This window comes from Sinocyclocheilus grahami, unplaced genomic scaffold, assembly GCF_001515645.1.
Source record: "Sinocyclocheilus grahami isolate Dianchi unplaced genomic scaffold, SAMN03320097.WGS_v1.1 scaffold106.1, whole genome shotgun sequence".
Classification (NCBI taxonomy): domain Eukaryota; kingdom Metazoa; phylum Chordata; class Actinopteri; order Cypriniformes; family Cyprinidae; genus Sinocyclocheilus; species Sinocyclocheilus grahami.
The window spans coordinates 124,360-140,421 of NW_015505285.1; the positions used below are offsets into that span (position 1 = coordinate 124,360).

Genomic DNA, 16,062 nt, shown 5'->3' on the forward strand with positions numbered 1-16,062 from the left:
TTATTCTTTAGTTTGGGTTAAACAAATCAATTTTGCTTGGTTGGAACAGCAGCTACGCTAATTATGTCTCTATTTGTTTCTCTGTTTTTTGCTAGGATTTACACAAGCTTCAGTCTGGATCCAGAACACCTGAGAAGAGATGATGCCAACCCCTCAGAGGACCTAAGATGATGCCAACCCTGAAACAACATACAGAACTACCACATTTTGCTATAAGTTTGATTGCATCATATAATAATTGCTGTTAATAGTGTTCATCGTCTGTTTTATTACGTCTTAAATTTATTTTTCCGTACATTTCTGCCATATGTACTGTACATTAACTGACAGTCACCACTGATAAACTACCACTAAATATTGTAGAAACGTAATTTCTAATTTCTGCCTGGAATTGAACTGCTGGTTTCGTCTGGTCAGAGGAGAACTGGCCCCCCAACTGAGCCTGGTTTCTCCCATAGTGAATACCTTCTATGAATGTTTAGAGTGAAAGAATGGGTTTACAATAGCTGAGGAAGACCAGTCTCTGAAGGTTCTGTTTTAGGAGGTGGTTCTTTAGTGTATTGACCACTGGCTTCTGGGCCTTATAGCTGCTCTTTATGTAATAAAAGTCCATCTTCTGTCTGGTCGTGGAGCTCCAGGTGATAGCTGAGGTTCTGGTTGTGTTCCCCGAGCCAGATCACCTCAGGTTTGAGAAAACCTTCTGTCTCAAACTGAACTGTCACAGTGGAGTTCACATGAATGTTGAACCTGTGAATAAAGGGCTGAAAAACACACATTCAGACAGTGAGTTCAGTCTGAGGTTACTGAAGTCACTTTCTGAATTTGTGTGTGAAGCAAAGATGCACCAGCAATAACTTAGTCCATTTAAAAACCTCTCAAATTCTCCACAATTCTTTACTGAATAAGCTGTCTGTATTGGATACTCAGAGGCATTTGGCTATACAAATCTGCTGATATTCAAATAGGCTCCATATATTTGTAAAGAAGATATACATAATATATACCCAGTTAACAAGTTGAAGTCGCCAACAATTACATTTACATTTACATTTATCTCCTTCCTACTGCGCTCTGTGTATGACACCCTTCCTTCACCATCTCATCTGCACACATGGGGGTTGAAGGATGACCTGTACTGCATGCTTTGCATTCAAAAGGGAACACTGGCACACATATTGTAAGGGTGTAAAACATCTTTAACCCAAGGTCGATACAGGTAGCACCAGGACAAGGTTGTCAGGACTCACAATTAGTTGTTACATCTATCCATTTACATTCACCAGGATCCTAATATTCACATTGAAACATCTTAAAAAATTATCCAAAATTTTTTAGAACATATAAGAATACAAAGAACTGTATTATGTAGATATGTTTTGTCCAGTGTTATGTGCTCTCTCAGCCTTATGTTCCCTGAATCTTATTTTCCCACAACCCTAACTGCTAGAAGTGATGACTCAACCCACAGGAATAAAATTCCACGAGGGCATCTGATTATCATCTTCATTTATATCCTGGATCTAAGCTTACTTAAAAAATAATGTTTTGTTTATACAGTTAAAGTTAATGAGATCTAGACAACTGACTTCCACTGTATGGTCAAAAAGGTCTTCTTTTGTGTTTCAGAAGAAAGAAAGTTGTACATTTGAAACAGCAGTATGGCAAGTAAATAATTAAATCATTTGAACATTAGAACAATATGCATCTGCTCCTTTTTTTCTTTCTCCTAAACAATGCCAGAAGTTTTATTTTGGAGTAATTATGTTTCAACATGCCAGAAAGGACCATAGTGATGACGACAAGAGATTGGAGGATCATAGGTAGGGCTTTATTTGTTTTCTTAATAGTAAAAACATCACAACAGCAAAAAGAATGACACTCAGTATTGAGAGAATAATGATTGCAGTGCTTCCATCTCCATCCTCATCTGAAACTAAAAAAGATGCATTTGTTAGATATAAGCTGTACATCAAAGCTGGCATCAATCCTACCTCAAGCCATAACTATTGTTAAACTGGGTTTAGATCATTTAACTTCAAATTGAAATCAAGCTTCAGAATCTTAATACCTGAAAACTACCAAAGAAAATCAAAGACCCTGTAGAGACATGTAGGAAATTCAAAAACAGGCCACAACCAGCTTGTGTATTGAACAGATAAAATCACCCTTTAGCAAGTGATATTATAGTTTTTTTATTATCTAGAGTATCCAGTAGTGAAAACTACACTCACACAGTGGCTAAAAAAAAAAACAATATTCAGTAACATTTTTTATATTTTTGGTTGATTTTCTCTGCATTCAAATTAGTGACGCAACGTAACCTAAATGTCAGTTACTGCACAAACTAGGCTTTCAAACCAATCTAGTCGTATGAGTTGCGTGTAAAGAAATCATTCACTGTAACCTGATGCCGATGGGGTTTTTTCCCCAAACACTATATTTAGAAGAAATCACAACCCAGCAGCATCTTCCTTGTGTTAGCTGTAGCAGTAATTATACATGATATATTACTAGCTGTTTGTTGAGAAAATGAAGCTTGGGCTAACCACTATGGGCTACTCTATGAGTTCATTTCTTCTTTTTATGACTGCCTTTGTCCTGGTTACAAAAGAAATGGGTTAAAAAAAAAGTTAAGTCAGTTAATCTCCTCACAGTGTGGTTGTCTTTATAAGATTACAATGATTAAGGCAACAGATCCAAGTTATTTTTTTTTAATGTCAACAGTGTAGCGTCTGGACCAATTTAACAAATCAATTATTCATTAGATTAACAAATCGTCACAGTCCCCTCACCAAATAAACTGGATGCCAGGATGTCGGCAATGACACCAGGCCCCCCCTGGTTACCATGGCAACCCTGACACCAGATACATTTACGACCTAATGGAATTTAAGTGGAGAAAATCACTGCCTTTTCCATAAGGATAATCCCCAAGGCACAGTAGGAATGGACTTTTCTACTAATTAATTCATAGGAAAACTTTTATTTGAATGAACACACATAGCCTTCAGGTCATTGTGTATATTATTGCTGTCTTGTATATTATCTGTTGTATTGTAGACTATTTTATGCATGCTTATGATAGAACCACTCATTCATGTAACCTTACATATAACGTGTTTGGTCTCTATTCATTCGTATTCGGATGATCTAATTGAGAGTGTATATTGTATGTTTATACCTATGAAACATATTAGTGTTCTAAGAATCTTTAGTAGTTTTGATCCAAGTTTCATATGCAAATTACCACGCTTTCAAACAAAGGGTCATAAAAACTCCCCAGTATCTCAAAACTCCCACTTGGGACGTCAGCCTCTCTCATTGGACAAGCCCATCTTGAGAGGCGTGAATCTTTGCAGACTTTAAAGGCCGCACTTCATGGGACCCGCCTAAAATATTCATAATTAATTATAACTAGTTAAGATTAATTATTCATATTTCCCATGAGCTGATTCACTACAAAAGTTCCTTTATCATATTTTCTTTTTGTAATTGTAAGCCTATAAGCCTGCTTTTCCGTTTAAGTTGTAATGTGGTATGAGGATGAATTAACCAGCAAAACTGGTTAAAAACCATACTGTTACATTCTTTTCCTCTGAGAAGAATATTTTTCCATTGACATACAATGGACTATTAATCTTATGATTATAAGTATAGCCTCATGCGCACAGGCATGTAGAATCTGTGCCTGCAGAGAACTTTGCAGAATTGTATTCAGAATTTAATTTACAATGTCCCTCACATGTTTGGGAAATTTGGTAATACCTCCAGCTGCGTTTAGCTATTTTTAAGTAATTTTACATGTTTTCCATTAAGTCATATAGCACATATTCAGTGTCATTTTCACAGGCTTTGAACATCTAATTCTATACAGCATGCATTCATTATAGACAAACCATGATTACAATGGTTGTTATACTTCCATTTTCATGCTGTATAGATTTGAATTATAATCATTTTACATTGCTGACCCCATTTCATAGTAAATGCCTTCTGACAACTTAGTTCAGAGTGAAAGAAGGTTTTTACCATAGCTGAGGAACACCAATCTCTGCAGGTTCTGGTTCAGGAGGTGGTTCTTTAGTGTAAATGTGACATTAACCACTGGCTTCTGGACCTCATAGCTGCTTTTCATGTAAAAAAGTCCATCTTCTGTCTGGTCTTGGATCTCCAGGTGATAGCTGAGGTTCTGGTTGTGTTCCCCCAGCCAGATCACCTCAGGTTTGGGGAAACCCTCTGTCTCAAACTGTACAGTCACAGCAGTGGAGTTCACATGAATGTTGAACCTGGGCTCTGAATAAAAGGCTGAAAAACACACACTCATGCACACACACATACACACGCACACACATTCAGAGAGTGAGAAAATACGGTAGTAAATAACATGCAATAACATGGCATTCTACACAACTCTGTACTGAATAAGCTGTCTGTGTTGGATACTTTATTTTGTGAGCCATCCACAGATATTTGTATGGAAGACTATATATGATCAATTAAGTTACAATCATTTCAAGTTAAACTATGTTCTTGTTCAAGCTATAATAATATAAAAAAGCTTTTTAAAAATATTCTGTTTATTTTAAGCTTATAACATACCTCCATAGTCCAGTTCTATCAGGGCTTTTCCTGTCCCTTTAGCGTTGCTCACTTGACACAGGTACCGGCCTGCATCCTTTGGTCCAACTGGATGCATTCTTAGAGAGGCATTTCCTTTACCAAGCTCAGAAATATACAATGAGGTCCGATTGTGATATTCTGGACTCTGTCTGTCCAATTTGTCCTGTTGATAATAGAAACTGTGGACGACTCGTGAGTCCTCCTGACGTTGCCAGGTAACCACCAGACTGGACAGGTCAGGATCAGGTGTGAACTCACAGCCCAGTACAGCTGGACGACCTCGGATTGCCAGCAAACACCTTTCAGGAACAGTCACCCTAAAAGAGGCTAGAAAATATGATCAGGCAGTTTAACAGATGTTCATTAACAACAGTCTTTTCATTCAAACACATATTATCTATAATTATTTTTTTCTCTCTACATAAATATAGATTTGTGGTTTTAGTGTCTTGAAAAATCAATCTTGTTTTCTTCTAAAACTTCTACAAAACTGTGGAAGATATATTCTGGACAGGTCAGGATCAGGTGTGAACTCACAGCCCAGTACAGCTGGATGACCTCGGATTGCCAGCAAACACCTTTCAGGAACAGTCACCCTAAAAGAGGCTAGAAAATATGATCAGGCAGTTTAACAGATGTTCATTAACAACAGTCTTTTCATTCAAACACATATTATCTATCATTATTTTTTTCTCTCTACATAAATATAGATTTGTGGTTTTAGTGTCTTGAAAAATCAATCTTGTTTTCTTCTAAAACTTCTACAAAACTGTGGAAGATATATTCCTCTAGTCTTGTTCCAGGGTTAATCGTAAACATCACGACAGCAGTACATAAATTACAAGTAATGGACATAACATCCCTGGTGGTAATTTTAGAAAAAGCTGTAAAATCCACATGCAAAATACAATATCACAATAGAATCGCTCATAACATATCCAAGTTTATTTGGTTAACAGATATTGAAACAAAACAGCCCCCATTCTCTCTTGACAAAAGAACACGTGGTGGTGAATGTGTCGAGGCAAGACCCAATACCACATAAAAAAACGCATTAGTAAGTGAACTGTATAATATTACTAATGTTAATGATTGTAATATTCATATAGAATGAATCATATAAGTTATACATAAAACATTTCAATTACAAAAATAAATGTTAAAAAAATCTTTAAAAGATTTTATATAAAAAGAATCGGGAGCTCCTATTATTAAAACCTCGTTTCGCCTTACCAACACTGATGATCCAGGCGCAACACAGGGAAACATCTCTGAGATTCAGACCCATGAATGGACAAGTTTTTGGCTGCAACGCGAAGTGAGTAGGCTATGCCGTTAAGCCAGCTGTCTTTATGTCTTTGTTTGCGGTGTGATCATAGACTGTGTGATACAGGGCGAGCGGGAAATTGCCAACGGACATTGGCAGCTGGTAAAACCTTTATGATAGCTTAAGGAAATGGGTTTTATGAATAGAACGAGCTTATTTCCCGTTCAAATGTCTTCCTTTTGTTGGCAACCTTGTGCGGTGAGGTCGCGTGTCAGAGCAGACTCAGAGGATAGTATGGGGGTAGATCTCTGCCACAATTCTGCACGCGAAAGATCATATTTTGAGAGCACAAAAGTGCATTTTGCACGCGCGCAATCTGAGTTTTGTGGAGAAAATGTTCGCCTTGCAAAGAAAAAAGTATTTCGAGCTAAATTTTAAATTTTGCATTTAAAATATGTTTTTGGATGTGTGCAAACCTTCTCTTTTGCGGTGCCAGGATGAGACCTGGTTGAGCTGCACTAGAGAAAGCAACGAGTGTTATCACAATGTCGGAAGACACGCTAGCTTTCCCAAGGCAGACGAACTTAGAGTGGTTACAATCATTTGATTTTGACCCAATATTTACACTGAAGCTCGCAGGTGGCTATGGTAAGGGGCATGACATTTCCCGTCCAGGCGCAGAGTGCTGCCAATCACAACAAACACTGGCCCAGCTAACCAATCACAACACATTTCGTATTTCAGAAGGCGGGCCTTCATTTGATACAGGAACTATTTGAGCCGTTCATGCCAGACTGAGGAGAGAGGTGTTGTAATAATGTAAAATATGTGAAAAATAATGTTTTTCGAACAACCTAGTTTGAGAGCCTGTTCTAGTACACCCCCAAAACAAAATCAAGACTTTGTAAAGGAGCATAATAGGACCCCTTTAATGCCCGCTCTTAGTGCTCTCTAAATGCTGATGGCTGGCTTGCTCAACACAACCCAGCATTACAATATGCCATAATTCCAGCTAATCAGAGATGAGGCTGCTAAATTCTGATTGACTGCCTTGACAACCAATCACAACATTCCTTGCATTACTGATGACAGCAGAAGAGGGAAAATACAGTGCATGCATAATTATTATGCAAGTTGATATTCTGATTATATTTTTTTCCAAGCACATTTTACCAATTCCAAACAACATCAATCTTAATAACTACTATTAATCTTGTATTTAATCACTTATAACCGATATATAATTGTTCATGAAGGCTGGAAGTGAAAAACGCCTTATATTCAGCAATAATAATCCATTCAAATATAATTTGCAAACATGTTTTATTAATATCAGATACACATGGTGTAAGTAACTATAAAGTTCACTCTATTCTTCTCCCAGTTCACCGGCCAATTATTTGTATGTATTTCGGGAGAAATTGATGAATTTACGTGCGGTAAATCCGACTGAGAGGACTCTCTGAACTGCAGCGCGAACAAACATGGCGGCGCCCATCTCACGTTACAGATCACGATCAAGATCATTTAGAACGGTTTTTAAACGACAAAACACACTCATTTACACATATTTGTGAATCGGAATATCTGGTAGTTGATGATATGGTAAGCAAGTTCATGAATATTTTGAATATAAAAGGAAAAACTAAATAAAAGCGATCCATTTGTCATACAGTGTTATTGTGGCCCCAGTGTGTCACGTGACAAGAATGACGTGTCGCCATGGAAACAATAAGGGGAAACGTTCTAAAATAATGGTCGCCTAAAAAAAACTCACTCTGGGGGGACCGCTAGAATATTTTAAACTCGCCAGTGAAAGGGTTAAGCAGGTTATCTTCTACAGATGAAATCTCGAGATCTGGAGACTAAATGGTTCCTGGTGATTTCACACCAATTCTTCACCTTAATTCCTAATTCTTTTACAGTTAACATGCATATTTTCTTCTCCACATGTTTTTGACTGCTGACCCCCTGCTGACCCACTGAGCATTTTGCTGTTCAATGGTTATACATTAACCTTGCAATTTCTAGTATTGTATTAGTTTTGAATATTTATCATGGGCATTTAATAAGTTTGAATTTCAGTCTGAGTTAAATCTCTTTTTTGGCTCATTTTATCTGTAAAACAAAATATGCTTAATAATTATGCACACCTGAATATAAGAAATTTTTTACTTCCAGCCTTCATGAATAATTATATATCAATTATAAATGATTAAATACAAAATTAATTGTAGTTATTAATATTGATGTCGTTTGGAATTGGTCAAATGTGCTTGGAAAAAGAATATCAACTTGCATAATAATTATTTTGCTGTATTTTTCCTCTTCTGCTGTCGTGGTAATGCAAGGAACGTTGTGATTGGTTGAATGAATGATGCATTTATATAGCACTTTATTGTGTATTGCTGTACACCCAAAGCGCTTTACAATCATTTGGGGGGTCTCTCCTCAACCACCACCAGTGTGCAACATCCACCTGGATGGTTGTTGTGATTGGTTGTCAAGGCAGCCAATCAGAATTTAGCAACCTCGTCTCTGATTGGCTGGAATCATGGCATATCGTAACACTGGGTTGTGTTGAGCAAGCGAGCCATTGGCATTTAGAGAGCACTGAGGGTGGGCATCAAGGGAGCAAGCTAGTGAAACGTTGCACGCACAAAAGAGAAGGTCTGCACAGATCCAAAAACTTATTTTAAATGCAAAATTGATTTTCGTGTGCTCAAAATACTTTCTTCTTTGCGAGACGAACATTTTCTCCACAAAACTCAGTTCGTGCGCATGCAAAACGCACTTTTGCTTACTCAAAATATGGTCTTTCATGTGCAGAATTGTGGCAGAGATATAATCCCATACCTCTAGTGGCAGAACCAGTAGAACAATTGAAATGTGAAAAAAGTAGTGTCATTTCCAGGTGCAGTCTTTCACTTTAAACAGTCTTTAAACGACTTTGTCAGATATGGTAAGGCTAAAGTTTTTTCTTAAGAATTTATATATAATTATTATGAACATATTTCATAACTTTGTGGAAACCAGTTTCCATATAGTTTGTCAGGTAAAAATCAGTAGACAATGCTGTGGGATATCTGTGTGGCTGTGGAGGTATGAAATTAAGTGAAATTATATGGCTGTGAGCATTGTTCTTTATAATGACTATTTTGTTTAATTCTTGATAAAAGTGTTTTATTATCCATTATAATTTTTATTTAATAGCATGATGACTTCAAAATAATACTAAATCAGAGGGGGAAAACTGAATAGGTTATAATTGTAATCTTGTAACTACTGTAAATTTAACACACTGATACATTTACATTCATGCCATTTTCAGATGTATTCAAGTGACTTAAAGAACATTCAGTGCTTACATTTTGCCAGGGTGTTTTTGTCTTGTGACACAAACACATGACCATGACGTTGCTAGTAGAGCCAGCTGAGCTACTGGAACTGATACTTTTATGGTGCAGTCTTGTAAATTATATATTAAATTGGAAAAGATCCATTCAGTTTTGTTGCTAATTGCACTTGTAGCAATGTTTTGGAGTATTCTTAAAGATGTTATTTTGATTGTGGGTACTAAGCTTCTAGCACATGTTCTCTTTTTCTTTGTTTTTGTAGAAGAACTAGAAGAAGGATGTCTTAAAATTCTTACTGGGTTTAATAAAATGATTCAACTCTTATTTTGCATTTTAGCCAGTACTGCAGGTAAGATGATCGTAATTAAAAGTACGATTTAATAAAAAATAATAATAATTTAATATAATAAAAACTAAAAGTGTGTACCTCTTATGTGTCCGTAATATTACATGTACAGCTGATGAACAGCTATACATCTATAAATATTGCAAATGCAAATATTTCTCATGTTAAACTTTTAATCTTCTCCTTTCAGCATCTTTTATAAGCATACCAAATGATCACTTGATTGCAGTCATGGGTCATCCAGCTGTACTGGGCTGTCATTTTACAACGCACACTGACCTCTCCAGTCTGACTATAGTGTGGCAACGCCAGGAGGACTCACAAGTCGTGCACAGCTTCTATTATGAACAGAACCAGCTAGACCATCAAAGTCCAGAATACCACAACCGGACCTCATTATATATTTCAGAGCTTGGTAAAGGGAATGCCTCTCTCAGGATAGATGGAGTTGGACTGAAGGATGTGGGTTGGTACCTGTGCAAAGTGAACAACATCAATGGGGCAGAAAAAGCCAAAATAAAACTTGACTATGGAGGTATGCAGGATTTGTGAACAATCACTGTCATTTGTTATAATGTTATAATGAAGCAAAATTAAGCATTAAGATCTCTCAAAACAGCCATGCTCGGATCACTATTGAACAGCCAGTTTCAGTGTGTATGTATTCTTCAGCCTTTTACTCTGAGCCCAGGTTGAGCATTCACGTGAACTCCACCACAATAACGGTGCAGTTTGAGACAGAGGGATTCCCCAAACCTGAGGTAATCTGGCTGGATGAATATGGCCAGAGTCTCATTCATCACCTGGAGCTCCATGACCAGACAGAAGATGGACTTTATTTAGTTAGGAGCAGATATGAGGCCCAGAAGCCAGCAGTTAATGTCATATTTACACTGAAGAACCACCTCCTGAACCAGAACCTTGAGAGACCTGTGATCTATGGTAAAGACCTTCACTCTGAATTTCATGTGTCTCAAAATGTGTGAATTGCATAAAGAAAAGGAATTGGTTTTGGTATCCGTTTGTTAAGTGTGACCACTGGTCCAAACACTCCTTCGGATCCCAAAAGCAAACAAGAAAAGGTGCTAATGTGCACTCACGATGTGCTGTAGTACTACCAAAAATCATGATCATAACCTTTCTCTCTATACCGAAATATTAGTTGACCAGACAGTGATTCATCTTTTCTGAAAGTTTTCTCTATAGTATATATAGTCTGTGTATAACAACAACAGAAGTATATGCAATGTCCCCGTTTAGATTGTAAACGTGGGTTGGTGTGTAGGGTTAGAGTGTGGGCTAGTGTTAGGTTATAATATTTATAACTAGCTGCATAGAAGGTAAGGAATTAGAATTTAGATAGCTAAGGAATTGTGTGTGTTTGTGTATGTGTGTGTTGACAGGTTTGACTTGTGAGGTCCAAAATGCCCTCACTTTTCAGAAATGTCCTCATTATATATAGTGAAACTTTTTGAACACCAGTAAATTGCACCTGTAAATTTACTATTAAATCAAAAAGCTAAATTAATCTAAAATGAATGCAGTCTTGATATTAACATTCTAACGGATGTGTCTGTTTTAGTTCCAGGAGATGCTGGAGATGGAAACATTGCACTCATATTTCTTTCAATTCTTTGCATCATTTTGATTGGGATTATTGCTCACATGATGAGAGGAGCAAAAGCAGATTTATTAGCCAAATGCCAGAAGCTTCAGGAAGCATTTTTAAAGCAGTGCTGAACCATAGATAGATTCCATATATAAAGCAATATTGGGGTATTTGAGCTGCAGTGGGCCGTGAGTATCAGGGTGGATATAGTATATATCCTTCAAAAGTATGCTTATCTTGATCTATTGTACCTTTGCCACGGCATGCTGTTTTGTTTTCTCTAATGAACCCAAATGGTTTACTTAATTCAGTTATCACTTTTCCCCTTTTCACAGCATATCTGTTGTTTATTTTTATTTATTTATTTTTACATTTATTTTATTCTAACATTCAATTCTATTTATAAAACATTTAGCTCTTTAGAACACAGCAGTAATTACTGCTGACAAAATGTTTTTATTTATTTTTACTTTATTTCTATAGAATTGTGATGCTCAGTGATGTTAAAGTGAAATTGGACATTATTTTGTTCTGTTTAAAGTAGAAGGTCATCTCAGTAAATAAATGATGACAGACTGTGTTTGAAGCTAATTATTCTGTTCATAGAGATGCTAAACCACTATGAAATCTAAGACTTGCTATATTTTCTGCATACATTTTCTAATTAAGCTATTTATGGACTTATCACACATTGATTCATTAAAACAAATTAGTGACCTGGGATTCCAGACTTTTTTATTTGTTTACTTTTAAAACAGATCAACGTTTCTACCTTTTCAGTAACGTTACTCTTGTAGAACACATACAGTATTTTGTGTTCTACTGAACAATGTCTTTTATTTTAAAATCTGTTGAATTGCAGATCTAAAACTACAATGGATAAAAAAGCAGCTTGAAACGAGCGTAACCATGTTGCTGTAACCAATCTGTCTATGGAAAGCCGTTTTAACATTTAATCTATAAGCCGTACTAGTATCTATTTTCATGCTACTAGTACTTATTTTTTAGATACTAGTATCTTTTCCATGAAGTACTAGTACTTATTCATTAGCTACTAGTGCTTATTCTTTAGCTAGTGTATTTTGTAAAGTTACTAGTACTTATTCATTAGATACTAGTTCTTATTTATTAGATACTAGTACTTATTCCAATAGTGACTAGTATTTAATTATACTCTTCTTGTTAAGAAAAAATAGAGCTAGTACTTTTTTTTTTTTTTTTAGTTACTAGAAACATTTTAGACCAGGCATATCCTGAACTTAATAGATACTAGTACTTTTTAAAGGGTTACTTCACCCAAAAATCTAAATTCTGTCATTAATTATAGAAAAATGTGGAATAAAGTCATTATTTTTGTTTTCTTTGCGCAAAAAAAGTATTCTCGTAGCTTCGGACCTTGAACGTGGTAGTTAACCTTGCTGTCTATGGGAGTGTCAGACAGCCCTCAGACTTCATCAAAAATATCTTAAATTGTGTTCCGAAGATGAATGAAGGTCTTACGGGTTTGGAACAACACAAGGGTGAATAAATAATGACAGAATTTTAATTTTTGGGTGAACTAACCCTTTAAATTAGCATTTCTGCCCAGTATGGTAATCGTATGTTGAATATTAATGAACCAGCAATATAGGAGAGAGATTAGACAGGAAACTGAAACAAGGAGATTGATGTACTTTTATTGAGGAAACCACATATAAAAAAACAATCATTTGTACACAAGCACATAGAAAATGTATTTTTGTAAACAGTAATTTCGTAAACGTAGTAGCCTAATGTGTTTGTTATTTTTACTTTATTTCTATAGAATTTTGATGCTCAGTTCTGTTTAAGTGAAATTGGACATTATTTTGTTCTGTTTAAAGTAGAAGGTCATCTCAGTAAATAAATGATGACAGACTGTGTTTGAAGCTAATTATTCTGTTCATAGAGATGCTAAACCACTATGAAATCTAAGACTTGCTATATTTTCTGCATACATTTTCTAATTAAGCTATTTATGGACTTATCACACATTGATTCATTAAAACAAATTAGTGACCTGGGATTCCAGACTTTTTTATTTGTTTACTTTTAAAACAGATCAACGTTTCTACCTTTTCAGTAACGTTACTCTTGTAGAACACATACAGTATTTTGTGTTCTACTGAACAATGTCTTTTATTTTAAAATCTGTTGAATTGCAGATCTAAAACTACAATGGATAAAAAAGCAGCTTGAAACGAGCGTAACCATGTTGCTGTAACCAATCTGTCTATGGAAAGCCGTTTTAACATTTAATCTATAAGCCGTACTAGTATCTATTTTCATGCTACTAGTACTTATTTTTTAGATACTAGTATCTTTTCCATGAAGTACTAGTACTTATTCATTAGCTACTAGTGCTTATTCTTTAGCTAGTGTATTTTGTAAAGTTACTAGTACTTATTCATTAGATACTAGTTCTTATTTATTAGATACTAGTACTTATTCCAATAGTGACTAGTATTTAATTATACTCTTCTTGTTAAGAAAAAATAGAGCTAGTCTTTTTTTTTTTTTTTTAGTTACTAGAAACATTTTAGACCAGGCATATCCTGAACTTAATAGATACTAGTACTTTTTAAAGGGTTACTTCACCCAAAAATCTAAATTCTGTCATTAATTATAGAAAAATGTGGAATAAAGTCATTATTTTTGTTTTCTTTGCGCAAAAAAAGTATTCTCGTAGCTTCGGACCTTGAACGTGGTAGTTAACCTTGCTGTCTATGGGAGTGTCAGACAGCCCTCAGACTTCATCAAAAATATCTTAAATTGTGTTCCGAAGATGAATGAAGGTCTTACGGGTTTGGAACAACACAAGGGTGAATAAATAATGACAGAATTTTAATTTTTGGGTGAACTAACCCTTTAAATTAGCATTTCTGCCCAGTATGGTAATCGTATGTTGAATATTAATGAACCAGCAATATAGGAGAGAGATTAGACAGGAAACTGAAACAAGGAGATTGATGTACTTTTTTTGAGGAAACCACATATAAAAAAAACAATCATTTGTACACAAGCACATAGAAAACGTATTTTTGTAAACAGTAATTTCGTAAACGTAGTAGCCTAATGTGTTTGTTGGTCATCGTGTGACCTTTAGTGGCAGGATGGAATTAAGACACCAAATTTATCTATTATTTTCCTCTTTTTCCTCCAGTAAAAACAAAATTAGCATTTCTGCCCAGTATGGTAATCGTATGTTGAATATTAATGAACCAGCAATATAGGAGAGAGATTAGACAGGAAACTGAAACAAGGAGATTGATGTACTTTTATTGAGGAAACCACATATAAAAAAACAATCATTTGTACACAAGCACATAGAAAATGTATTTTTGTAAACAGTAATTTCGTAAACGTAGTAGCCTAATGTGTTTGTTGGTCATCGAGTGACCTTTAGTGGCAGGATGGAAATAAGACACCAAATTTATCTATTATTTTCCTCTTTTTCCTCCAGTAAAAACAATAAATATCATATCAGGGCTGTGCATTAACTTTTTTGCATATAGCACTGGTACTACAGACATTGAATGTTTTTACTTTAATATTCTGTACAGGGCACACTGGTGCTACAGACACTGAATGTTTTTGCATTAATGTTCTGTACAGGGTACACACAATCCAAACCTTATGGTTTTCAGACAAACATTTTCTTTATTTGGAAAAAAGGCCAAAAATTATTAATAAAAAAAACCCAGGTTTGCTGTACTTGTAGGGCTGCACAATTAAATACATATTCAATAGATACTAGTACACTAATTAAATAAATATTTTTTACAAACATTTTCTTTATTTGGAAAAAAAGGCCAAAAATTATTAATAAAAAACTGTACTTGTAGGGCTGCACAATTAAATACATATTCAATAGATACTAGTACACTAGTTAAATAAATATTTTTTACTAGGTTAAATGTTGAATATTAGTAACTCAAACCCCTTTTTCTAAGCCTCTCTACCTAACCGCCGGTCGCGCATATCTGCCATGTTTGTAGTTTTTAACGCGTTTTATTCATGTTTGTTGTTCTGGACAGAATCCCTCACCAAGCATTAACTTTTTTGCATATAGCACTGGTACTACAGACATAGAATGTTTTTACTTTAATATTCTGTACAGGGCACACTGGTGCTACAGACACTGAATGTTTTTGCATTAATGTTCTGTACAGGGTACACACAATCCAAACCTTATGGTTTTCAGACAAACATTTTCTTTATTTGGAAAAAAAGGCCAAAAATTATTAATAAAAAACTGTACTTGTAGGGCTGCACAATTAAATACATATTCAATAGATACTAGTACACTAGTTAAATAAATATTTTTTACTAGGTTAAATGTTGAATATTAGTAACTCAAACCCCTTTTTCTAAGCCTCTCTACCTAACCGCCGGTCGCGCACATCTGCCATGTTTGTAGTTTTTAACGCGTTTTATTCATGTTTGTTGTTCTGGACAGAATCCCTCACCAAAGGGCAATGGATTGTGGGCAATATTAACCATTAGAGTGTGCACGGATCCACAATTCAAAAATTGACCTGAAATAGTCGACAATGCAAGGACTTTGGCATACTCTTTTCAACATACTATGCTTTGGGACACACTTATTCTAATCTCACATACTATTTAGGATGAATATATGAACATTGAGACGCAGGATCAGCTTTCGAGATGGTCCTCACTGCAGAATACAAGATCCAGGGGGCGTGGTTGGATCCAGATCCAACTCCTCCCACCTTACATATACCTAAACCTACCCGTCTCCACCCCTGATCCCTAAACCCACCCATCTCCACCCCCTAGATGTGGATCCAAACCCATCTCCACCCCCTAGATGTGGATCCAA

General features: G+C 35.6%; 2 protein-coding genes across 2 annotated transcripts; one reads left to right on the forward strand and one right to left on the reverse strand.

Annotated features, from left to right (window-relative positions):
* Positions 1–1,812: 1,812 nt before the first annotated feature.
* Positions 1,813–4,951, reverse strand: LOC107588681 (CD276 antigen-like; the record flags this gene model as incomplete). Its single annotated transcript, XM_016276891.1, has 3 exons — positions 1,813–1,933; positions 4,030–4,305; positions 4,600–4,951. Coding segments are annotated over 3 exons (747 nt in total), but the record flags the coding sequence as incomplete, so codon positions are not given.
* Positions 4,952–5,859: 908 nt separating this feature from the next.
* On the forward strand, positions 5,860–10,575 carry LOC107588682 (CD276 antigen-like). The gene is made up of 3 exons (XM_016276892.1): positions 5,860–5,938; positions 9,780–10,124; positions 10,262–10,575. Exons 1-3 carry the CDS (start codon positions 5,911–5,913, stop codon positions 10,573–10,575), a joined length of 687 nt encoding a protein of 228 aa, XP_016132378.1. The 5' UTR covers positions 5,860–5,910.
* Positions 10,576–16,062: the final 5,487 nt, after the last annotated feature.